We start from the raw sequence: 24,769 nt of genomic DNA on the forward strand, positions 1-24,769 counted from the left end.
ATTATTTCATGGAGTTGGGAGAAGTAAAATGCGTGCATGTGATATGAGCAAAAAATTGTATTGTTTCATTTATTACTCTTTGTATCCACAGTAAGTGCCAATCACATCATAGGCACATTGCATCATTTAATCCTGATACATAAATAAAAATGTTCTCCCAAAGAAATTCTATCCAAGGACAGGCTTTCCCTGTGTGGAAGGAACAGAACTTGGCATCTTTTAAAGTAAACCAGACACTGTGATGAGCACTTAGGCTTTCTTTACAAATAGTCCTACAGCTGGTGGCAGGCACTTTGGAATGGCAATGCAAATCTAATTAGGAAATGCCATGCGGCCAGCCTTAGTAACAATTTTTGAAAAGAGCCCAGGAGATGACTTATGGAAACTGGTGATTTTTTTTTACTTTTAAGGGCTCTATTTCTGTTGTTTGAATGTGTACACACACACAACTCATTTTCTGGGTAGAAATACAAGACATGTATGAGGCCATAGAAGCCACACAGATTCCTACTGACCTATTCTGCCAGGGTAAATAAAATATTAAAATCAATATTCCTAGCAGAACAAAAGCTCATGGGTTTTAATGGGAATCAAAGAAAAACAGATGAGAGGAACAAATGGCTAAGAATGGGACAGCTGCTCCATTAGAGCTATTTCCTTGGGAAGGAATTGACAGTTTCTTCAGATCTCATTTGCATCAAAAACATTAGTAGTAACAAATACACACACCACACACACACAAATTGTGTTATTAGCTGGCACAAAGAATGAAAACATTTTCACTGTGAAGACAACTGCACAGTGAATTCATGCTGACGTGTCATTGTCCCCTGGTGGACAGACCACTCTAGCACTAACATTTACTTATTCCACAAATAATAATAGCAATCACCAACATTCACATTACCAGGCATTATGCTTAGGTCTTTCTATGGGTTCATTCATTTAATCCTCATAACAATATTGTAAGGGAAATAATACTTAACTTCTTTTATAGAATGGGAGACTGAAGTTCAGAGAATTGAATGAATTTTTCCATGATTGTGCAACTAACAGGTGATAGAGCAGATACCCAGTCCAATTATACCTACCTTCTAAGTCCATGTCCCCCGCTCACTCGTTGCACTATCTCAAGACATATTGGACGTGTTTAGTGAGCACTGTCTACATATCACAGAAGCACATATAACTGAATACTTAAAGAGAAAACCAGAGCTCTTGATCTAAAACCACACAAAGTCAATTCAGGTAACTGCACTGAACCTACAGATGTATTTATTTAGCTGATCCAGTACAGATCCACCCACTAACTCTTATTTACCTTCTAATTTACTGACCCATGGGCCAAAACCATTACAGTCACAGATCTTCAGACAGAACAGCTAGCTAGCCTGCACAACTGTGGCAAAACTTTTGGGTTTCAGAAACAAGAGTGTTGGTTGCTGAGACTCCACAGAAGAGAGTTAAAGCCTTACATGAAGTAGAATTAGCCAAGTTCCCTCAAGACTCAAAATCCCAAGATACTGCTAATGAGTTCCACCAGGCTTCATATGGATCTTGGGCTAGAGATCTATTCATGCATGCACACATTTGTTCATTCAATAAGCATCTATTGAACATTGTAACTTCTAGGCACTGGAGATACAACACTGAGTAAAGCAAATGCAACCTCTGTCCCCACCCACTTCTCAAGAAAGACTTTCTTGGAGAACCTTCCCCACTGTGGCCCTGAGAGGACTGCACTCTACCCAACTAACTGAATGGGGTCAGACAGCTGATCCAGGGGAAGCCAGGCTATTGGCTAGTCAGACATCAATCACATTTTCTACCTCTGGATCACCTGAACAAAAGGACACAGCAATTGAGCAAATTAAGGACAGAAAAGATAGTGATGCTATCTTTTTCCACTGTACCTACTGAAGTCCCTGAGGTGGTCCTCATTTCCACCCTTCCTGAGCCTGGCTATGTAGTAGAAGATAGGCTATGTGCACCCAGGCTCTGGAGTGAGACAGACCTGGGTTTGAATCCTGGCTCCTCTATTAACTATGATGCCACAGACAAGTTGTTTGATTTTTAATTTTATTGTAGATATTTTCAAATATACACAAACACAAAATAGAATAATTCTGTTTGGTCACACGGCTGCAATAATATTTTCCTCATTTTGTTTCATCTACCATCCCCCACAATTTTATATTTTCCTAGAGGTTTTTAAAGTAAATCTCAGTCATCACATTAGATGAATTTCTTCATTTCCACGAATCTCAATTGTCTCCTTCATAAAACAAGAATAATGGTACCTCTTCCACAGGAGTTTTCATTTGTTGGACAAAAAATGTATGGAGCTGCTGCCATGAGCCAGCCCAGTTTCTGTGGCAGGGGGTGCCGCTAGGACAGTACAAAGCATTTTCTCTCACAGAGTTCATACTGTAGTGGAAGAGGCACAAATAAAGAGTATGACAAGTTTAGAGAGAACAAAATTATGAAGAAAACAATGGTATATGAGGAACAGTAGGTAACTTGGGGGCTGGAGGCAGACAAGGAAGTCCTGTCCAATGAGGGGACAGTGGGGTTAAGCTGTGAAGGGGCAAGACCTGGGAGCAGTGTGCTGCAGGCAGAAAGCACAGCAAGCACAAAGGCCCTGTGGTAAAAATGAGCCAGGCTGTTTGAGAGTTGTTCTGAGTATGAAATGAGCTAATACATTCAAAGCTGTAACACGTAATGCCTGGTAAGTAGCAAATGCTCAATAAATGTTAGTTATAATTTCTTCTAAGATAGAACTCATCACAAGACAGTAAGTACTCTGGGGTATATTTTGGGAACAGCCCTCTTTCCTAGAGTGCCAATAGACCTTTTGGATCACTTAACATATCCTTTAACAACTTCGACTCCGGGGGGAGGCTTTTCCCACTCTGCAAACACCTGTACCACAAGGAAAGGTCATGCAGTACAGTGGCTACAAACACCAACCTTGGGTCTTCCTGCTCTGCTTAAATCCCAGCTTCACCATTTAGTAGCTATATGAACTTTGGACAAGCCACCTAACCCTCTGAACCTCAGTTTCCCATCCTTATGATGGTAAAAGTAATAGTACTAACTTAATAAGATTTTGAAGATTCAATGTGTTGGGGGTTTAGAATGCTGCCTAAGTTACTATTAACATTATACTATCTTACATAATTTTTACTCTTACATACTCTTATATCTATATTTGCCCTTTTCCCTTCCCTGATTAAGAAATTCCCAATTTTAAACTCAGTGGATTGAGTGCGGGCTGCGAACCAAAGTGTCGCAGGTTCAATTCCCAGTCAGGGCACATGCCTGGGTTGCAGGCCATGGCCCCCAGCAACCGCACATTGATGTTTCTCTCTCTCTCTCTTTCTCCCTCCCTTCCCTCTCTAAAAGTAAAAATAAATAAAATCTTTAAAAAAAAAGAAATTCCCAATTTTAAAAAACATATTATAAAAAATCCCTACCAGTATCTCCAAAAGTCAAGTATAAGATATCTGAGTGTTTGGCAAATATAGACAAATAAATGGAAACCCATCTGGCCCAAGATATGAGCTACACAACATCTTCAGAAACTTAACCTGATCAGCTTTACATCTGGTTCCTTGTAAATCCATCTGGGAATGGTCCTGGGGGAGCAGGGGTGGGGTGAGGCTGAAATCATAGCCTGGTCTTCCTGGTAGATTCTGTGTCCTAAAACATCAAGTCTGCATTTCTCCTCAGTCTAGGGTGAGATCTCACTTGCTCAGATTATGCTGTAAAATCAACAGTGTAACATCAACCCTATTTCCAAGGGGGGGTCGTATGTTTGCACAGAGCCTGTCCCATGAGTATATACGTGGGAGCACCATCAGGAGAGCCACCAGTTCCATTCCAACACTAACCAGGTGGATAGTTTTATATGAATGCTTTTATAGACACTAGAAGACATTTCTTTTATACTGTGGCAATAAAGGCTTTGTAATTGCTACTGCCTTATTTAGTATTGTTTCTAGTTCTTACTATATCATTAAACAATACGGCACAACCAAAATTCTACTACCAAGTTTGCTGTACTAAATATAATGTAGTATGCTGGATCAGATCCTGGAACAGCAAAATGACATTGGTGAAGAAACTAGTGAAATTCAAGTATCTCCAGTCTAGCTAAAAAATAATGTACTAATGTTGATTTTTTAGTTTTCATAAGTGCACCACAGAAATGTAAGATGTTCACATTGGGGGAGAGTGGGTGAGGAGCATACAGAACTCTGTGTACTCTCTTTGTATCTTTTCTGTAAATACAAAATTATTTCAAATTAAAATTTTATGTCAAAAAAAAGGTATGCTGTTCACACAAAGGAGTCAAGAAACAATGATCCAGGTTGTATTCTTGTATCCATAGCCCCTCACTCACATCCCCCATCTTTAAGACTGAAGGGAACCTATCTTCACTCTGCATTCCCAAAAGGGGCAAGGGGTATTACTAGCAGGCAAGGACGCTGGGGTGGGGGCGACAGAGTACATTCACAGCACTTGAGGACAGAACGTGCCTGCAAAAGCAAGCTATAATTATACAGAAGCCAAGGAGCATTTGCAGAAAATCACTATCTCATCTGAATCTACATCCTGTTAATCAAAGAGGTCAAAGCCCTTTTGATTATCAGACTAAATATTTTTAGGCAATATCACTGAATGCCTAGAAAGAACATGAACAGCATCAGCTGAAGAAAAATCCATCTTCAGATAAAAAGGCAAGTCCTCTCTGTCACAGGGAAAATCAACTATAGGAAATTTATAAAGAAAGGTTGGCCAAAATGTCCCCAAATTGAAGCTTTCTCCTCCCTATTTGACTCCACACTAGTCCTTCTCCATTCCCCCCTTCTAAATATCCAGACTTCTACACTGACTTTTGATTCTCTTAGCATTTGACCCAAGCACAAGGGAAAGATCAGAAAGTAATCTAGCATTAGTATTAAGAAGATGAGGAGAGAGAAATAGATGGAGATGATTACATATTCTCTTAAAGTCGTGTCTAGTGGGTCATTGAACAGAAAGGAAGATGATATTTAAGTTGAGACTATTGAGTTCCCAGTCAAATATGGTAACTTGGATGTTAAGTAAAGAGCACCTTGAAAACAGCATGATATGCCTCCTTCTTGGCATATCACAAGCAGACATATCTTTCTTTCTATTTTCCATAATGTTCATAAAAGGCTATTCAATAGGTACATTCTAATTCCGGCACTTTCCAGTTATCAGAATACATTCCTTCTCTGCTGTTTCTCAATTGGTCAAAGTGAGCTCTGGTGACTGGTTGGCTTCTTGAACACCTAATAGCTGATAAATATAAATCACATAGTCCTATCCTCTTAAGGAACTCCAAAATCATTCCTCCTTCTGAACATGCAAATTTTCCCTGTGTCTCTAATATGTAAATGGCTCTTATAAATCAATAAAAAGATAAAATCATTACAAGAAAATCTGTCATTACTACCAACTACTGAATTAGTTATATAAATTAAACTTATTAATACAAAACAGTACAAAAGCTATATGTGTCTTATTTTCCAAATATTCCCAGGAATTCTAGGAAATAAGGATTGGATCAACCCAGCAGGGTTATATGAAATTAATATCTGTGGTAACTCTTGTGAGAATGCAATGTTTGTGCCATTACACCCGAAATTCTCCCCTATGTAGAACACTACAAGACACATTTTTTTTCTTGGTGTAAAAGATCACTGATTACTGAGACACAAATACTGACCAAAAGCAAGAATGATAAATAAACCAAGTCAGTCTGTGGCAAGAGATTTCTGATTTACTCAATGCCGGGACCCCCATTTCTAGGCAGTCATTTATTTCACTACACATTTTTAAGTCCCTTATTAAGCAAGATTCATTAATGTATCCTGCCATTCGCCTAATGGAATGATGAAGTTTGGATAACTTTAATGAGTTTGTTATTCCATTTGATTGAAATGTCATATGAGAAACTTGTTAACAGTCACCTTCTATAGCCAGGGACGCAGCACCACTGCAGCTTTGTCCATTCTGTGATCACGGTTGCCCACTTATGATGACCAGGAGCCACATACACACAGGTTTTCATTTCCCAGTGCCATCTAAAAGAGAATGCTCTCATTTCCATCGGAGCCGGAACTGGGAACTGGACACAGCTATTGCCATGTCAGAGTTTGTGCAATATAGCCTATCTTTTACGGCTGTGAGATGTGGTCATAAAACTTCCAATTGCTGCTGTTCATGGCTCTAAAATGTGGCTTTTCTCATACCATTTTATGACCTGGTCATAAATAAATAATGTTGAATTATTTAAAACAATGAAACCTAAGACATTCTATTTGGTACCCATTTTCAAGTCATCCAAACATTGACTTTGTGAGCAGACTGTAACATTCCCAAGGCCAAGGAAAATTATCACCACACAGGATCAGAGGATTCATGTCTCCTATGTCAAATTCCACAGGCATACCCCTCTACCCATCAAGCATAAAAATTTGTAACCAAACAGTCCAAAACTATGATTCAGCAACTAAAACAGCTATGCAACTCCTAGTGGAGCTTCAGCAAAGGCGAACCAGACTATAAATTGTTCAATGCCAGAACTTTTTTCTGTTTTTAAGAACTTCCAGCCACAACTAAATGCATCCTCTAAATTCTCTGGCTTTTGTTATTTTAAACCAAACTACTTTACTCTCCACTGCTTTAACATGGGGGTTACTAAAAAACACAATTGCTAGGAATAAGCACGGTGGTACACTATTGTCAAAAATTAAACAATCTTGTTTTTCCCCACTCCCATTAGTCAGTGTATCAAATCCATAATGTATGTTGTACATACAGACCTTTGAAAGCAAAGAAAAATCTTTGGGGGCATACTGAGATCCCCAAGTAGGCTCCATCAGCTAAAGATTGAAACACAACAACAAATGCAGTTTTTTTTCCTGAAAGAACAATAGAATGAATTTGCTATTGTTGAATCACACATACATACCCCAACACAACATTAGCAACCCAACTCCTAATACACAAAGGTGTGGGAGTACGTGCACATGCACACACAAAAAGTAGTTTGTGTATTATTTTTATGAAACTCTAGTTTTATGAAAAATAGGTCTAATTCTTCTGAACTACTATCTGTCCATTGAAAACAGTACAAAACCTAAAAGTCACAACTGGTCTACCTCAGAAGGCAGACAAATAAGCAAATGGGCCATTGGTTAACCAATTACCCAATCAAGATGAACCAACAAAATGGGTCATTGGCTAAGAGATTAACTAAGATGAACCAACCAAGTAATCCATTGGCTAACTAAGTACCCAACCAAGATGAACCAACCAAGTGGTCTGTTAGTTAACAGAACTGACCCTGAGAAATCAACCAAGTGTATCACATTGTCACAGAGAAACAAACCAAGTGGACTCTCACAATGGCAAATGCAGCTTCATCCAGGAGAGATGAAATAGAACTTCTAACTAATCAACAAAGAGAAGCTTTTAATGGGCCCAAACACACACCAGGAGATCTGGAAATGTGACCACTGCCTTGGTCACCATGTGGGACTGGAAATGGATCACACAACTCTACTTACGAAGGTTATTTATGGGGGTTCTGGTATCCATGTTCTCGTAATGCTGCACATGGACCACAATGTTCAGGTCTCTCTCCATGTGGTCAGTGTTGCAGTGGCCCTGTGGCCTCATGACATCTGCAAGGGCCCTAAAAGGAAAAAGAATTTAAATCTGTTCATTCAAAACACAATGACTGGCATCCGCTGTGCTGTGAGCACTGTGCTTGTGAACAAAAGATAAGACCCCTTTACTGCATGGAGCCACCATTCTAGTTAGGGATGGGGGATGGGGTGGGAGACACAAGTAGGCAAGGTCAGTGCAATCTGAGGTTACACAAGGACTTTGTGCAGAACAGCCCACATCCTTCCCACAATAACTATGTAATAGCAGTATTAGTTAGTTCATAGAACTGTTGACAGGACTAAATAATGAATGTATGTCATATGTCTGCATCCCATAGATTAGTCTCCCCTTATATTTAATACTAGATACCAACACTTCATGTATAGCAACAGCCCACTATTAGTAACAACATTTACTGAGTATTTACTATACGAAGGCACTATGCTAATTGTCTTACATGCCTTAATTCAACAAAGCAGCCTATAAACACCTTATTAGGATTATTACTCCTTCCTTGCAGATAAGTAAAGGCTCAGAGAGGTGAATTAACCTGCTCAAAGTCACACAGCAAGTAAGTTGTAGCTCAGAGATTTCAACAAGAGTCGGTATTCACAGCCCTGTACACTGAGTATGGGGGGCTTCCTGTAGCTATGGAGGATGTGGTATGACCCCTACACACCCCATGCTGGTGCCCCTTTTAATCAGTAGCTGGAGGTGGAGGGAAAGCATAGAATCTGCGTGCCAGGAGTGTTTCAGGTGCCTTCCATTTATCATCATGTGTAATCTCCTTAACACTCACCCAAGCGTCAATATTCTTATCACTATTATTTTATAAATAAGGAAACAAGTTGAGGGGGTGTTAAAGTGGCTGTATGAGTTTCCTAGGGCTGCTGTAACAAAGTACCACAAACTAAATGGTTTAAAACAGCAGAAATGTATCATTTCGCAATTTTGGAGACTAAAAGTTCAAGAACAAGATGTTAGCAGGGCCGTGCTCCCTCTGAATGCTAAAGGTTTTCTTGCCTCTTCCTAGCTTCTGGTAGGTTGCTGCAGATCTTTGGTATTCACTGGCTCAAAGCTGCATCACCTCAAACTCTGTCTCCACCCTTACAGAGTATTCTCCCTGTGTCTTGTCTTCAACGGGCATTTTTAAGAATACCAGTCATATTGTATTAGGGGCCCACCCTACTCCAGTATGATCTCATCTTAACTAACTACATCTGGTCATCTTCAGAGGATCAGGGGTGTCAGGACTTTAATGTCTTTTTTGGGGGGATGGTCATGATTCAACCTATAACAGTAACCTCCACAATGAAATGCAAGCTTAGGAAAGAAGCTCAGTGTGTGCATCTAACAGAGTACAGGCCACTGTCAAACACATCACACCTAAGGTCGGACCTCACCAATATACTTTTTTCTCTGTATCAACCCTTAATCATTTGTTTACTTAGATATAGGAATATCCTCAAAAGATATTTAATACTGAAGTTGTACATGTGTGTGTGTCTTTTACTCACTTGCAGCATTACTACATATGCAGCCACCATAGTTTACTGACTATAGGACTAATAGTCTCAATGTACAACAACTAGTCTGGCAGGGAAGCCAACCAGTCAGAATGGATGCCAGCTTTAAGCATCATTGTTTTGTTGAGAACCAGCAGAATATCAGCCCTGCTTATGCATTTCCCTAATTATGGACTCTTCGATGATCCCCAACCCCCTACCTCTGTAATCAACACTGCAGTAAACATTCACATACATGCCCCCTTGGACTCGGGAGAGCTTCTCCAGCGTGTACACCCAGAAGTGATACTGCTTTGTTTTATGATATATCCAGATGTTCTTAACTAACTAGAACCCTCTGAGTCCAAATCAAAGGAGACAGAGAAGGAAGATGAGCTGTTTGGGTGAGGCCCACACATGCCACCTATGAACTCAGTGAGCCCAGCCTGTCTGCTGAAACTCACCCCACCTTAGTAGAGATTCTCAAACACTGGTCTGCCAACCAACAGCAAGAGCATCACTTTAGACCTTGTTAAAATGCAAATTTTCAGATCCACCTAGACCTACTGACTCAGAAAATCCAAAGATTGAGCTCAGCTATCTGTGTTTTACAAGTCCTCCATGGGAGTCTCTTGCACAGTCAGGTTTGATACTAGATTCAGGTAGAGAGGCCCGAGTTTGGGGAAATGGGTGCTCATGGGGCAATGGGACGATAGGCCAGGAACCATATCTGGTGAAAAGTGTCAGATATGAGAGAGACACAGGTCAACACGGCAAGAGTTCCACATGAATTAGAGGAAAAGACTGAATTTGCTAAAAGACAATAACAAGAGCTCTCAGTCATTCATTCATTCATTCACTCACTCAACAAACATTTATTGCCTACTATGTGCCAGGCACTATTCAAGGCCCTGAGGATACAGCAATGTACAAGATGAACAAGATGACTGCTTATTTTCTAGGATAGAGCATAAAAAATATATGTGTTCAATAAAAAGACAAGGGCTGCAAAAATTAAGTAAATAAAAGTGTAGCATGGTCAAGAGAGACTGGTGCATGGCAGAATTATTCACAGGAGCACAAAAGCAGAAACAACCCAAGTCAACTGATGCATGCATAAGCAAAATGGATTCTATGGAATGAACTATTATTCAGCCATAAAAAGAAATGAAGTACTGATATCTGCAACAACATGAATGAAACTTGGAAACATTACACTCGGTGAGAGAAGCCAGACATAAAATGCCACATGTTGTATGAGTTCATTTATATGAAATGTTCAGAAAGGGCAAACCTGGAGAAAGACAGTAGATTAGAAGATTGCCAGGGGCTGAGGGAGGGAGGGAGGACTGGGAAGTGAGTGTTTCACGTATATGGAGTTTCTCTTTGGGATAATGAAAATGTTCTGGAATTAGAAGGTTGTGATAGTGATATACGAAAAAGCACTGACTTGTACAAATTAAAATAGTTAGGATGGTAGAATCTTTTTAATCCTCACTCATGGATATGTTTATTGATTTTAAAGGGAGAGGAAGTGAGAGAGAAACATCAATGTGAGAAAGATAGATTGGTTGCCTCCTGTACACACCCCAACCAGGGATCGAACCCGCAATGTAGGTGCCCCGATTGGGAATGGAACCACAGCCTTCTGGTGTTCAGAATAACACATCAACCAACTGAGCCACCTGGCCAGGGCAGGATGATGGATTTTTATAGGACATGGGAAGTAACTGCTAATAAGTGAGAGGAGTTTTTTTAAGGTGATGAAAAAGTTCTGGATTAGATAGTAGTGATGGTTGCTCAACTTTCTGAATATGCTAAATACCACTGGACTCTGCACCTTCAAAAAATTCTAAATAAACAGAGAAAGAAAGAGAGATGGGATGATCAAGAAAAGACTTTTTGAGGAGGTGACATTTGAGTTGAGCCTTGAATGGTGAGGAGTTGGTCACAAAAAGGTTATGGAAAGAACATTCCAGGCCGAGAAAGCAGCAATTGCAAAGGCCCTGAGGCAGGAAAGAGTCCAGATATCTGAGGAACAAACAAGAAGGTCAACATACCTGAAAGGTGGCAAAAGAGGAGAATGTTGCAAGGTGAGGATTATTACACCTGTTTTACAGAGTGAATAATTGCCCAAGTTAACCCAGCTAATCACCAGAGGACTCGGATGCAAAGCTGAGTGTCTTTGAAATCAGAGTTTAGGCCCCTTCTCATCTCTGTGCAATAACCAGGATATAAAACTAAAAGGGGCTACAGGGGAGGAACATTTGAAACCAAGAGCAGATGCCTCCCAAACCTGATTTGCCCTTTCCACTTCTAAACAGGCTCTTCATCATGAGTTTCAGGGGAATTCTGAACCTCTCTGAAATTGAATGGAAATTTTATGTGTGCATTTTTTCTCGAACAAGAAGCCACAGCTTTCACCAGATTCTCTAGGATCACTCCAAAATTCCAAAGTACTCAGGTTTTCAACAGGATAGCAAAGTAATCAGGACAAGGTACCATGAACTCGGTCAGCACTGCCATCTGCAGATCCCCTGGGCTTGTGCTGAGTGCAGAAACTCCAGCCCCAAAGCCGAGAACAACCCCTCCTAGAGCATGCAGCAGAGACAAGGGTTCTTGGAGACCTCCATATTCTGGACAAGGAGCCTTCAAGATGCAGTTCACTCACTCCAAGGACTGCAGAAAATGATTTGGCATGGGGGAAGGGTGTATGAGAACTTCTGTATATGGTCTTCAGTTATTTAAAACAAGGGAGTGATTTCATGTGTTGATGGTGGTGCAGTCGGAACGCCCACACTGCAGCTAGTGTACATGCTGAAAGGGGATATACAGGTGAATGTATCTAGTTTTAACTAAGCTAACCATCACTAAGGAGACATGTGGCTTTAAAATAGCCCCCATAACAAAACTGAAGCATGGAACAAATACTGATAAAGCAAATGCAAGAAAACAAGAGTTGACTCTCCTCCTCTTTTCAACAGCTTCTCACAGGGTTAAAATAACGATGGTCTATTCAGATCAAAATGAAGTCAGTCTGAAATAATCAAAACTCTCATGAGGAATAATCAAAATATGGATTTATTGGTGATAAACTTCATTCTTATGTATATCATGCTTTGAGATTGTGGCTAATGATTGTATGAGGTCATCGTGATGAGTGACAAATTTAAAAGTATTTACTTCACCTTCAGCTCAGCTTTAAATTTCTATCCTTATGCAGGCTTTATAATGTACCTAATAATTGGTCACTGGTATGTGTATATATTGTTACTAGTAAAACAAATATGCATATATTGAGATGAATGCTAAAAAAACATGTTACAAATAGGGATGTGTCAAAAATTTTAATGAATTAGACAATGGAAAAACAACCATGTGCTACAAGCCAAAGGACCGAGCATTTGGTATTTATTTGTGGCATACCGTTTGGGGGCTTCTCAAACTTTAATATGCATTAGTATTACCTAGGGATCTTGTTAAAGCTCAGACTCTGTTTCAGTAAGTCTGAGGCAGGACCTGAGATTCTCCTCAAGTTCCCAGGCGATCCACAGGCAACACTGCCCAGCAAGATCCTAAAGGTACGTGCTATGATGGTAAATTTTATGTGTCGACTTGCCTGGGCCACAGGGTGCCCAAACGTTTGGTCAAACATCATTCTGGATGTTTCTGAGAGTATGCATTTAAACAAGATTAAGATTTAAATTGGTAGACTGAGTCAGGCAGATTGCCCTCCATAATGTAGGTGGGCCTTGTCCAGTCAGTTGTAGGCATGAATAGAACAAAAGGCTGACCCTCCTGAGTAAAGAGAATGTTCCTGCCTAATGACCTTCACATCGAGACACAGGCTCTTCCTGGGACTATAGCAGCCTTCTGGCCTTCAGACTCAAACCATTTGGGACCTTGACTCTGCAGATTTTGGACTTGTCAATGGCAACTCCATATAAGAAATCTCTTTACATATATATATATATGTATATATATATATATATATGTGTGTGTGTATATATATATATATATATATATATATGTATATATATAATAGATCCTGGTTTTCTGGAGAACCCTGACTAATGCAGGTACCATATGGAAGAAACTACTACACAACAATTATGGTGAAATATTGCCATTTTGGAGGTCAAAGCTGATTGAATATTGGCAATTTCATAAGGTTTAACTTAGTATCAATTTATCTGTAGATTTCTGTGTTACCTGTTTCTCCCACCATTTGACTGTTAGCTCTGTGGGGGCAAGGATTGTGTCTGTACTATTAACTATTCCACAACAGCTCTCAACACAGGGCTGTGTATACCATGGGTACTCAAAAAATACCAACTGAACACATGAACGAGTGAATGAATAAATGAATGGGAAGATACTTTCCATGTCATGTAAACTAGGATGTTAGAAACCAGAACCCTTATGTGCCCAATACTGTTCTAGGCATTCAGGATGGAGGAGTAGAAAAGACTGTCAGCATCCTTGCACTCTTTACTGTGGACAGTAATGGAAGGAGACAAGAAATAAACTAGTAAAACAGTACATTAGTAAGTTAATTTTAGACGGTAATGTGAAATGAAGCAAGTAACACTGAGTGATGGGCAGGAGGGGGCATGGGACAGCAGTAAATTAGCCTCAGTGGTAGGGGACAGCTTCTCAAAGGTGACTTTTGAGCTGAGACCTGATTGATAAGGATGGACGAGCCTCCTCAGGTCCAAAGATGAGAATTTGAGCCAAGCCAACACAATGAGCTCCAAGGTGGCAATGAGTTTGGCCTAATTAAGGAACAAAAGAAGAAAGGCTATATCCCTTTCTTTCCGATTTCAGTGAGCAAATAAAGGACCTCAACACTTCTGAGCAGAGCTCAGTCCCAGCTTCTTGCTTCAAAGTGTCCAGGGGGAACCAGGGTCTAAATTTTGTTCTGAATCTTAAACACTGGAATAGAATTCCTGAGCGCTTCATCTTATCACGGAAGCATCATTTATTTTGTAAGAATGTAAGAGCCATGGGCACGAGATAACTTTCTGAAGTAGTGGTTACATGCTATAGATATTGGTCAAAGCTCATCAAACGGTATACTTAAAATGTGTGCATTTTCCTGTGTAAACTATACCCCAATGAAGGTGATTTTTTAAAATGCAAGGACTTAGTGCCCAGAAAGAAGCAACCATATGCTGCAAGGAAAAACAATTAGGAGACTTTTCCATGGCTAACAGTATATGCATGCATGGCCTTCTCCAGCCTGTGGAGCAGGTTGAAACCATAGGATAACTACAAAAGTAGGAAGGGAAAGCAGAAGGGATGTTGGAAGAAGAGAGAAAAGCCAAGGGATAGAGGGACATTTATCACTTGATACCATTTCTTTGCAAGGGGAACCCAGCTCTTTGGAAGCATGTTTGAAATACACACAGGGTGCTATGCTATATAATTTGCCACCTGGATTTCTGATTCTGTTTGAAGGTGGGCAAAATAATGCTATGTCTTCCCTACTGGCTTCAAGTGCAGAGAGCTTCAAATACATGTTCCTGCCCCCAAGGTCATTTTTCATCAGTGCCTCCTGCAAAAGGGCAGGCCCTGCCAAGGGCAGACACAGAATACATTGCTAGTCTTGATCTTACAGGGGCTCCTTGAACTGACTCAGAAGCATGTGTCAGCGTTTGCAGGGCATCAAGCACTTCTTGGTGATCTGAGAAGCCTGGAGCCCTATGTGTTTATACTCTAAGGAAGTGCAGCCTAGTGGTCAAGGACCTGTGTGCTGTTTGAGTCTGGAGTCCAATCCAACCCCTCCACTCACCAGGGTCGTGTTCAACCTCTTGGAAAGCTATCTGTGCCTCTTCAAAGACAGATTGTCATAGGGCCTACCTCTCTGGGGAGTGACATGAAATTAAATGAGAATGTATGTACAAGCTTATGGCAAAATCGCAAAACCAGGTTCTTCAAAATAGCAAGGGTTCTTCAACATTACCTCTGCCAACACTTTGCAATGCATTTGTGTAGTCATATGTAGATCTCTCCTATTCTGAGCCTGCCCCCTCCTGCTAAGATTAAATGTAAGTCTGGAGAAGTTACGAGTCTTGGCCAATGTCCCACAACTAAATATATGTAACAGAGCAAAGACTAGAACTGAGTTCCAGACTACAACATTACCCTCTTCAGTAGACAAGAGGTAAAAAAAAAAAAATTCCCTAATAAGGATAATAAAAGGGGAATGGTTACTAAGCAGTGACCATATGATAGGCCCTGTGCTAAGAACTTTCCAAGCTCGGTCCAATGAATCTTCACACAAACCCCTGACATAGGGATCATCATTACCTCATTTTACAGTCAAGAGCCTGAGGCTCAGAGAGGTCAAGTAACTTTCCCAAGGTCACGCAGCTAGTAAGTGGCTGAGCTGGGATTGAATCTGGGCCATCTAACTTGAGCCCATGCCATTAAGGTCAGCCTGACTGCCTCTCCAGGGACTGCACATCACATCAGTAAGTGAACTGGGTGGGGTGGCCACTGAGGTGAACCTGAGAGCTTCCTAAATAGGGCAGGCACCACACAGCAGCAACCAATAGTTGCCATATGAAAATGCATGTCCAGTGTTGCCAGACCTACCAATTTCTCAAGAGAAATCAGAAATCTGGATTTCTGTGTGAAACCTCCCAGGTTTTAAATATTGGCAACTGGCTCCAAGTTGGTTTTAAAACACCACATATCACAGAGACTAAAGGGATTTCACAGCCAGATGTAATGAGCCTTGACTGGATCCTGGTTTGAAACACCAAACTTTTTTTTAAAGATTGTATTTATTTATTTTTCAGAGAGAGGGGGCAGGAGGAAGCAAGAGAAGAAGAGAAACATCAATGCATGGTTGCCTCTTTCAGGCCCCCAACTTGGGACCTGGCCCGCAACCCAGGCATGTGCCCTGACTGGAATCGAACCAGCGACCTTTTGGTTCACAGGCTCAGTCCACTGAACCACACCAGCCAGGGACTGAAAAACATGAAACCTTTAAAAGACGTTTTTTTCTATGACTGGGAAATGTTTAATATGATTGGATTTCTGATGATATTACGGATTTTTTGTTGTTTTTCTTGGATGTGATACCAGAATTGTGTTATGTGGGAGAATGTTCTTAGAAGATCCATGCTGCAGTATTTAGGGACAAAGTGTCATGTCTGCAACTCATTTTCAAATGCTTCAGCCATAAAGCAAAGAAAAAGGGTGGGGCAGGGAGAAAGGGAAGATGAAGGAGTATTTGAAGAGAGAGATAGCAATAAAGCAAATATGACAAAACACTAATAACTGTTCAATCTATATTAGTAGTTCTCAGCCGGGGATGATTCTGCCCCTAGATGACATTTGGCTATGTCTGAGGACATTTTTTGCTGTCATGCCTGGGTTGTGGGGTGGGTGCTACTGGCACCTAGTGGGTAGAGTCCAAGGACGCTGCCGAACATCCTGCAGCCCACAGAACAGGCCTCACAACAGAGGATTCTCAAGCCCCAAAAGTCAATTGTGCTGAGAATGAGAAACCCTGGTCTAGAAAAAGAATCTACTGACATTCATTTTGATTATTTTTTCAAGTTGTTATATGTTTAAAATGTTTCACAATAAAAAATATTAAGAAAAACTTAAAAATAAAACTATATAACTACTAGAAATAACTTGCAGACCGAACATAGTATGTCTGCATGGTTGGATAACCATAGCCGGTGATTTGCTGGCGCTTTTCCCAATAGTGGTTGAATGTAACTGCTGCTACAGCTGCTGAGCGGGCATCTGTATAGTTCTTACAACATCGAATGCAACACCTCCCCTCCTGAAATTACTGTCCTTTTCCTGCTTCAGTCCTAATCAGTGCAGAAGGGAGCAGGACATATGCCCAGGACTATGAGCCTAAAAACTGACATCACAGAGGCCTCTTCTGGGGACACACACACACACACACACACACACACACACTGGTCACCAGGAGCGGTTTGTGACATGGGAGCAGTGATGACGTGCTTTACATCTTTGAATGAAAGTTGCTTTCAGATAAGAGAACAAACCCCCCATCTCAGTGACCCTCACAGCCCAAGACAAAACAAATTAAGAAGCTGCGGCCAGCACTTTATTTTCACCTGGAAGCCACCTGACAGCCTCTCTGACGCCAAATTGGGAGTGTCCACCACACCCAAGCATCCCTGAGCCACTGCAGACTAATGAGCCCCTTGCTATGCTGGGACCAAAAATGATTTTCTGCATAAACAGCCAAAGGTGCACTTGGTGGGAACTTGGGGCAGCCCCAGCAGCACAGAAATGCACACCAAGGCTACATAAGTGAAGAAAACAAGCACCGGAATGCAAATGAGAGTCACCTTGAATTGAGTCATTCACCCCCCATCCCTGCAAAACATTCCCAAACCCAAGGACAGTCTTTCTCCAAGTGTGGGCCACTTATTATCAGCCATTCCAGGGGCGTTGTTAAATGCAGACTGGGTGGTCCATCCCAGACCCCTTGATTCAGGATTTTTCTGTATAGAACTCAAGAATGTGCATTTTGGGAAGCCCCCCCCAACTCTGATGCTCACTGCATCTGAAAACGTTTGTCCCAGACACAGTGGAAACCAAGGGACTCGATAATGCATGATTTTCAGACTGTGTGACCTTGGGCAAGCCACCCAACCTTGTAAATGGGAATTAAAATAACACCTGTTTCATAGGGTAGCTGTGAGAAGTAAAAGAGAGAATGTTTACACACACACACACTCTACTACAGTGTCTGACACCAAGAACTGTGCTGAGCAAATGTTACTTCCTTTTCCTCAGCAGCGTTTGACTGAATGTTGTAAGCCTGGAGAGTTTTACAAATGTACAGACATTCAGGTCCTTCCCTTAAAGATTTTTATGTATCTAGGGTGAGGTCCAGGGTGGGGACTTTTTTTAATAGCATTCCCGGTGATCCTAAACAGCAGCCAGGTTGAAAGCCATACTTAGGAAGCTGCCAGAAAAAAAAAAATCAACTCTTCTTTCTCTTCAGGTGTGTGCACTTGCAGTCCACTCTGGAATTCCCAAAATGTATACAAGGAGATCCTGTGTTGAGGTTGTTACAGAGGACTGGGTACCCCTAGATACCACCTCCCAGCAGACCTTTCCTGTTACCAGCAGAAGAATGTGGCAGCAACCTGCTGAGCTGGAGTGATTCTTTTTCCCCCTAACAGAGCTGCAAGGAGGCAGGACCAGGAAGGTGAATCCCTGCTGGGCCCTAAGGTGCCTGGTGGTGTGCTGTATCAACAGGAAACCCCAGATCAAAGAGGGCCTCAACCATCACTTTCTCCCATAGGTGTGTAAAGGTTAGTTTTTCTCCCACTTTCCCTCCTCCTCGCTCCCTTCTCCACCAACCCCTCTCCCCCAAACCCCAACACTGAGGAGGTCTCCTTTAAGCGCTGGTTTGCAAGGAAAGTGCTCAGTGAAGGTTTCAGCAGAGGAATTAACCCAATCTGCAAGGCAGCCTACCTATTCCTAGGACAATCTCTCCCTGCCAAGGCAAGGAGACACCGGCTGGGCTGCCGCAGTCCTGCTTGCGTATCTCACCCTCACCTTAACACAGACCCCAGGAATCCACAGCGATGGCGGGCAGTGGGGGAAGTGAAACCACCAGCCCAGTGTGGTTGCCTACCCAGCATCTCGGGGGTTGCAGGAGGTGGGCGTGGCCAGCTCTTTACTCTTTGAGTAGAATCAGCATGCCCTCGGGGCTCACTTCTGTGATTCAAGACCTCACCATCCACACCTCCCTGCTAACCCAAACCAGGACGAACTTCCTCACCTCTTCTCCCCTGCAAAGCCCTCCCCTGTGGCAGAAAAAAGTCATTGGATACTCTACGTGTAGATAAAAACTAATTACTAGTGAGGTGGTGATGTACCTTCGCCTATTTTTGCTGGAGTTCTTTGTTCAGATATTTTAGACAGGCTTCCAGAGCTCTTACATACTCAGGCCCCGGCAGGGGTGTGGGGTGTGCCAGCGCGTCTGTGTGTGCGCGCCCGTGAGCACACACGTGCGTGCGTGCGTGCGTGTGTGTGTGTGTGTGTAGGGGGGACATATGGCAACTCCATTATCAGTACTCAAAAAAAGGATAAAGCGTGCGACCCAGTCATCCAGCAGTTCGCAAGTCGCCTGTCGCTCTTCCAACCCCACCTGCCCGGACCTCACACCAACCCCAGGCCTCTCCCGGGCAGGGGACTGCATCCTCGCCGCTGCATCCTCGCCTCCAAAGTTACTGGGTTGTGCGAATCAATTTAGACACTTAAAGAAAAAAAAGAAAGAAAGCAAAAGGCAAATAGCTCCATTAATCCCCAAATGCCTTCTTCCATCTGCTGCCACTTCCTCGTGCTGGGACTTGCATAATGAATGAGGCAAACGGAAAAGTTGACGAATCAGGGTGTGGGGGGGGGGGGCGGTTGGTGGCGCACGCGGCGGGGGCTCAGGCCTTTGAAGTCCGTGCCAGCTCGGGCAAGGGGTGCAGGGAGAGGTGGTGACAGAGGAGAGAAGCCAGGGAGTCGGCGGCGAAGGGAGCGGGGAGTGCGTATTGTGGGGGGACAGAGACAGCCGAGTTCCTGATTCCAAGGACCAGGCAGCTCAGGGAAAGCGAGGCGGCCGCTCCAAACAAGGCTTTTGTTCTCGCCCTCCCCGGCTCTCCACCTCCCTCGCCTCCTTTTCGAAAGCCTTACGAGTTACAGGCGGCACACACTCCTTTCCCTCCCTCCATGCATCACACGCGCGCGCTCGGACTCACACACACCCCCTTCCCTTTCTGGCCCGCCCGCTGGTCCCTGTTAACCTAGACTACTATCTGGAATCCGAGGGGAGGACCCCCTGAAACCCAAGACTTGGGGGCCACGGTATCCCAGCAGTGTGCCTCAAGTCCGCTTCGATCTTCGGCGCGGGGAGGAGGAACGGCAAGAGGGCAAGAGAAGGGAAAGACCCCCACCACCACAACCACACACACACACACACACACACACACACTCGTATCCACACCTGTGCAGAGCCCAGCGCCCTCTCTTTGAACCTAAGTTGGGTTCCCGGTGACATCGCCCAGCAGAGAGACTGGGGTGGGGGAACGCCATTGCCTGGGGAAGGTAGAAAGGGGAGAGCCGGGAGAGCAGCACCCTGAGAGGGAGGAGGACTGGGGGGAGGCAGCCCACCTGGACATGTGCTCCCTCTGGGGCCGGTGCGCTTTCTCCAGTCCCAGCTTGGTGAAGATGCCTACGAGCACCATGACGGCCACCACCCCGCAGATGATGTAAACGATCAGGTTGGTCTTGTCCTTGGTGGGGTCATGCAAGGGGTCGTCCTTGCGTGCGGGGGGCTTGCCCGTGTTCAGCCAGAGTGGGGTGTCGTAGTTGGTGCAGGTGCTCTGGTTTAGACGCCGCTTCTTAAACGTGCAGCAGAACCGGAAGCCACAAGTCCCGCAGCAGAAGATGAAGTCGCCCGAGCTGCAGTTGAACGGCGGGTCCCACTGGCCCATAACATCGAAGTAGCCCCGGCAGAAGTCTGGCGTGGGCGCCCGGGTCGGGGGCGCGTCCGAGACCCCTGCGCCTTCGCCGGCCTCCCCGGAGGCGGCCCCGGAGCGGTTCCCCCCAGTAAGCACCAACACGCCGCCCAGCTGCGCCAGCTGCTCGTGCCCCGCTCGCTCCTGCGCCCGGCACACGCGGGCGCAGAGCTCGGTGAGAAAGCAGCCGAGCAGCAGCCGGAGGACGCGGCGCATCGTGTCTCCCAGCTCGGGCTCGGCTGCTCTGCTGCCTCTGGAGCCTCTGCAGCCGCTTCTCGAAGCCCGGCCGAAGCTGCCGAGGCTGCTGCCGGGGGCTGCGAGCCGCCGCAGGCTGCACATGCAGGGAGCAGCACGGGGCGCTCGGTGGTCGGCGGCCACGGCGCTCGACTCAGCCCGCGTTCGCCTCCAGCGCGCTGCGCGTGGAGGGGCTGGCCGGGGAGGAGCGCGCGGGGCTGGGTGGGGGGAGGGTGAGTGGGGGCAAGTGCGGGGTGCAGGTCCGGCTGGCTACCAGGCAAAGCGGGGGCCGGAAAGCAAGAGAGAGTCGAAATATCCGCCCCACTCTTCTGTGTCGGCCTCGGACTCACAGCCCTGTGCCCACTCGCAAAATCCCTCTCACCTCTTCAGCTTGCCAAGTGCGCTGGAGAGAGCGGAGCGACACTTGTGGAATGAAGGGAGGGCAAGAGAGAAGGGGGAGGGGGAGGAGGGCGGGCAGAGGAGGCGCTGGGTTGGGGGGGGCGGGCGGGAGCTCGAGAGGGGCGGGGGCGCGGGAGAGGTGACTCCGGCGGGCGGGCGGGAGGGAGCGAGCTGGGGGGCGTGCACAACCCAGCCAGCCTGGCAAGCAAGAAGGAGGGAGCTTTGCAGCCACCGAAGGAACAGCTCGGATTTCCCGGCAGGTGGAGGACGGCAGGCAGCAGGACCTCCCGCGCCCTCTCTGAGCTGGAGGCGCGGCTCAGACCTGTTCACGGCGCAGAGGCGGCTCCGCCCGTGGCTTTTTCAGGGGTGCGGGCGCAAGATCTGCTGCTGCTCGACTCTGCCCAACAGGGAAAGGGTGACTCGGAAGAGATAGGGACACACTAGTTGGCTTACACTCCAACACAAACTGAAGCTGAGTGTGATCAGGATCGCCCCTCCCAGGTGCGCAGGGCCGCCTTGCCCTTCATGCTCCAGCCAAACACGCTGCCCAGATTGCTCAACTCTTTGGGCCGAGGCAAAGACCAAGGCTGAGCTGGGAAGACTGGGTGGGAAGCCCTGGACCCTGGGTAAGCATCCCCGGAGAGGGGCTTGGGCTAAACTAAAGCCCAAGAGGTGCAGGGGGTAAGGAGAGGCAACCTAAAAGGACGGGGCATGTCCTGGATGGTCTTTCCCTGGGACTCCCCCAGGCCCCCAGCTTGCCGATTTTATGTCCCTCTTCACCCTCGCAGCGTTCCCTGCGCTCCACTGGAGGGCACACGGCGGCGCCACCTCTGCGTACCCAGATCTGGTGCAGTGCAAGGCCTGTGCACCCCGTCTCAGCCACCCTCCCGGACCTGGAGCCCGCGCATGGGTCGCCAGACTCTCGGCTGGTCCCTCTTCCCACCAAGCCCCCCAAACCACCCTCAGTCATCCTCACCCGGGCTGCGGAGCTGGCCTTGCTTCCTCGGCTTCCAGCCTTGCGTCGCCCTCTCTCAACTCAGCCGATTCTAGGCATCCTTCAGCCCTCTCCCATTTCTCCCACTTCTTCCTCTCCTCTGCTTGAATTTGACTCCAGTAGCCCCCGAAACAGGATTGGTACCAAAGCTGCTACACCAAATTTAGATTTCCACACGCCCCTGCTTTTTGTTTTTTAATTGCATTAACTAAGTATACACTTTGCAGTCAGCTGGGCTGTTCGCAGCAGTGGTAGGATGTTTCCACCACTCTCTCTCCATTTGGCTGCCTGCAGTCAGGCTCCTCTCAGGGCATTTTCAAGGAACCAAGGAGCTGGGCCAGTAACATGACATACTGGGGTCCCCTTAAGTGGTAAAGCAAGGGGGTGTATCTGGGCTCTACTGCAAGCTTTTTTCAGAATGAGAGCTAACTGCCTTCTCTTTGAAGAAATATCACTTACAATCTTCCCAAAGACTTGCAAAGAATGACGCTGTTCCAGCAAAAACACACCAGAGCAACACTGATAGAGCATATCCAGGAATATATCAGTTCTGGAAGACTCTCAAACCCACCTGGACAAGGTGTGAGATTGTGAGTCTAAATTCATCAGATTCATCACAATGGGGTCCCCAAAATAAAACAGTGTGGCATGCCTGTGGACCCACACCCACCACCAATCTCTACAAACACAGCTTTGGTGTGTGAGAGCTAATGATAGCTGACATTTATTCAGTGCTTCCAACATACCCACTAAGCTTGCTCCTCACAGCTGCTTAGAGCAGTGCCTAGCACTTAACAGGCAATCTGTGAATATGTTCTGAACCATTGAGTGACAGATCTCATTTAACTCTATCCATTAGGAAATACAACCAGGTCCACACAACAGAGGGAGAGACTGAGGCCCAAAGCAATTAAGCCAGTTGCCCAGCTCAGCAAGGAAGTGTGCAGTTGGTTTTTGACCCAAGGAATTTGACTCCATGGGTCTGTGTTCTAACCACTGAAAAACAGGCCTCCAGGCTCTATCTGCCTGTTACTATATGAAAGATTTATTCTTTCGGTGTCCCCATATTGAAATGTAACTTCATGACAGAAATTGCCCCAACTCTTGTAGAGTCCCCCAGCATTTAGAACACAGGAAAGCACTAATTAACTAAGAATTTTTATGCAAGACCTTGTCTTAAACCAAGGAAAAAAAGGAACACAAGTCAGGGACAGAGGGGAGAGTTTCTGCCGCACAACAGCTCCAGAGGGGTTGGCATATTCCTACATGCTAAATCAGAATTGCAGAACTGCCCTAGAAAGCTTACTAGGTCCAGAAAGCTGAGTCTTGGAGAGATTAAGGACTTTGTCCAAGGTCACAAGGCCAGCAAATGGGAAACCAGGGCTGGATGCAGTCCTCCAGACTTCTAGTCTCTGGTCTCCTGGCCCTGCCTCAGGGCACCCAGCCCTGGCGCTTCCCAGCCTGCATCAGGGCCCAGAGAGAAGGGCAAGAAGCTGGTGGAAGCGTAGGTCACAGACACCTTCCCACAAGGGTTGGGGTTTTAAGGCATTCATAAATTTTATTTTAAAAAAGAAAAAAACTTTAATGAAATACAGTCTCTGTAAATATTGCCTGTCACCTGGACATTTGAGCTAGGTCCTCAGAGGAGACCAGCTTTGGCTGCTGCTCCCCACTTTAATTAACAGGGACTGTCCCCTGTTTGTGACAAAGGGAGTGCAGGACCCTGCTGTGGAGACAAGCCAACCAGATCCACCCTGTGCTGTTTACCAGATTCCAAACCTTAAGCCTCCTATTTATTGAGGTTTGCCCAAATCAAATTCCTTCTGGTCCTGCCTGTCATGGCTGCCATTGCCCTCTGGAATATTGCCGGAGCCTGTTTCCCAAACATTTGAAAATTGTTTAGAAGTGGGAGGAATCATCTTGGTTCATTTTACTTTTCAAGAGAAAAGAGTTGATGTCTTCTGGGTATTTCCAGTCAGCAAAGAGTCAACTGCCTCCTAACGGATGTATGATTATTGGAGACATGCCCCCCTCTGGAATATCTCTCAGGGCTCCTGGTGGTAGGGGGAGGGGTCAATGGGGAGTAATATTATAGAAACACCTGGCAAGTTCATGAAAGATGAAAATTCATCATCAAATACCACCCCTCCCACCACTACCCAAATGAATTCATGCAAATGTGTTGAGGTTAAAATGCAGCTCTTAATGAACGTGCTTTCTAAGAAAGTGATGATGACATTATTATTTACAACACAGGCACTTTTAATATCCAAAGAAGAACATCATTTGCTCTCACCTTAATTATGTCAGACTACAGTGCATATATCGAAGACAATGCAACTGTACTCCCCAGCAGTTACGGGAGACAGCCACGTGGACAAAGGATGTGTGCTTACCAGAACTGGCAA

The 24,769-nt window shown here is 44.9% G+C and overlaps 1 protein-coding gene across 1 annotated transcript in view; it reads right to left on the bottom strand.

The window, feature by feature from the left end:
- SHISA9 (shisa family member 9) overlaps positions 1 to 21,399 on the bottom strand; it is a 288,724-nt gene extending 267,325 nt beyond the window's left edge. Inside the window, exons 1-2 of the mRNA XM_036020919.1 lie at positions 20,388 to 21,399; positions 7,605 to 7,732 (exon numbers count right to left, since the gene is read on the bottom strand). Of these exons, the coding sequence (XP_035876812.1) occupies positions 7,605 to 7,732; positions 20,388 to 21,073 (814 nt within the window). The 5' untranslated portion in view covers positions 21,074 to 21,399. The remainder of the gene's footprint in view (positions 1 to 7,604; positions 7,733 to 20,387) is intronic.
- Between the last annotated feature and the right edge of the window lie 3,370 nt (positions 21,400 to 24,769).

The sequence above is a fragment of the Phyllostomus discolor genome, chromosome 3 (assembly GCF_004126475.2).
Source record: "Phyllostomus discolor isolate MPI-MPIP mPhyDis1 chromosome 3, mPhyDis1.pri.v3, whole genome shotgun sequence".
Taxonomy (NCBI): Eukaryota; Metazoa; Chordata; class Mammalia; order Chiroptera; family Phyllostomidae; genus Phyllostomus; species Phyllostomus discolor.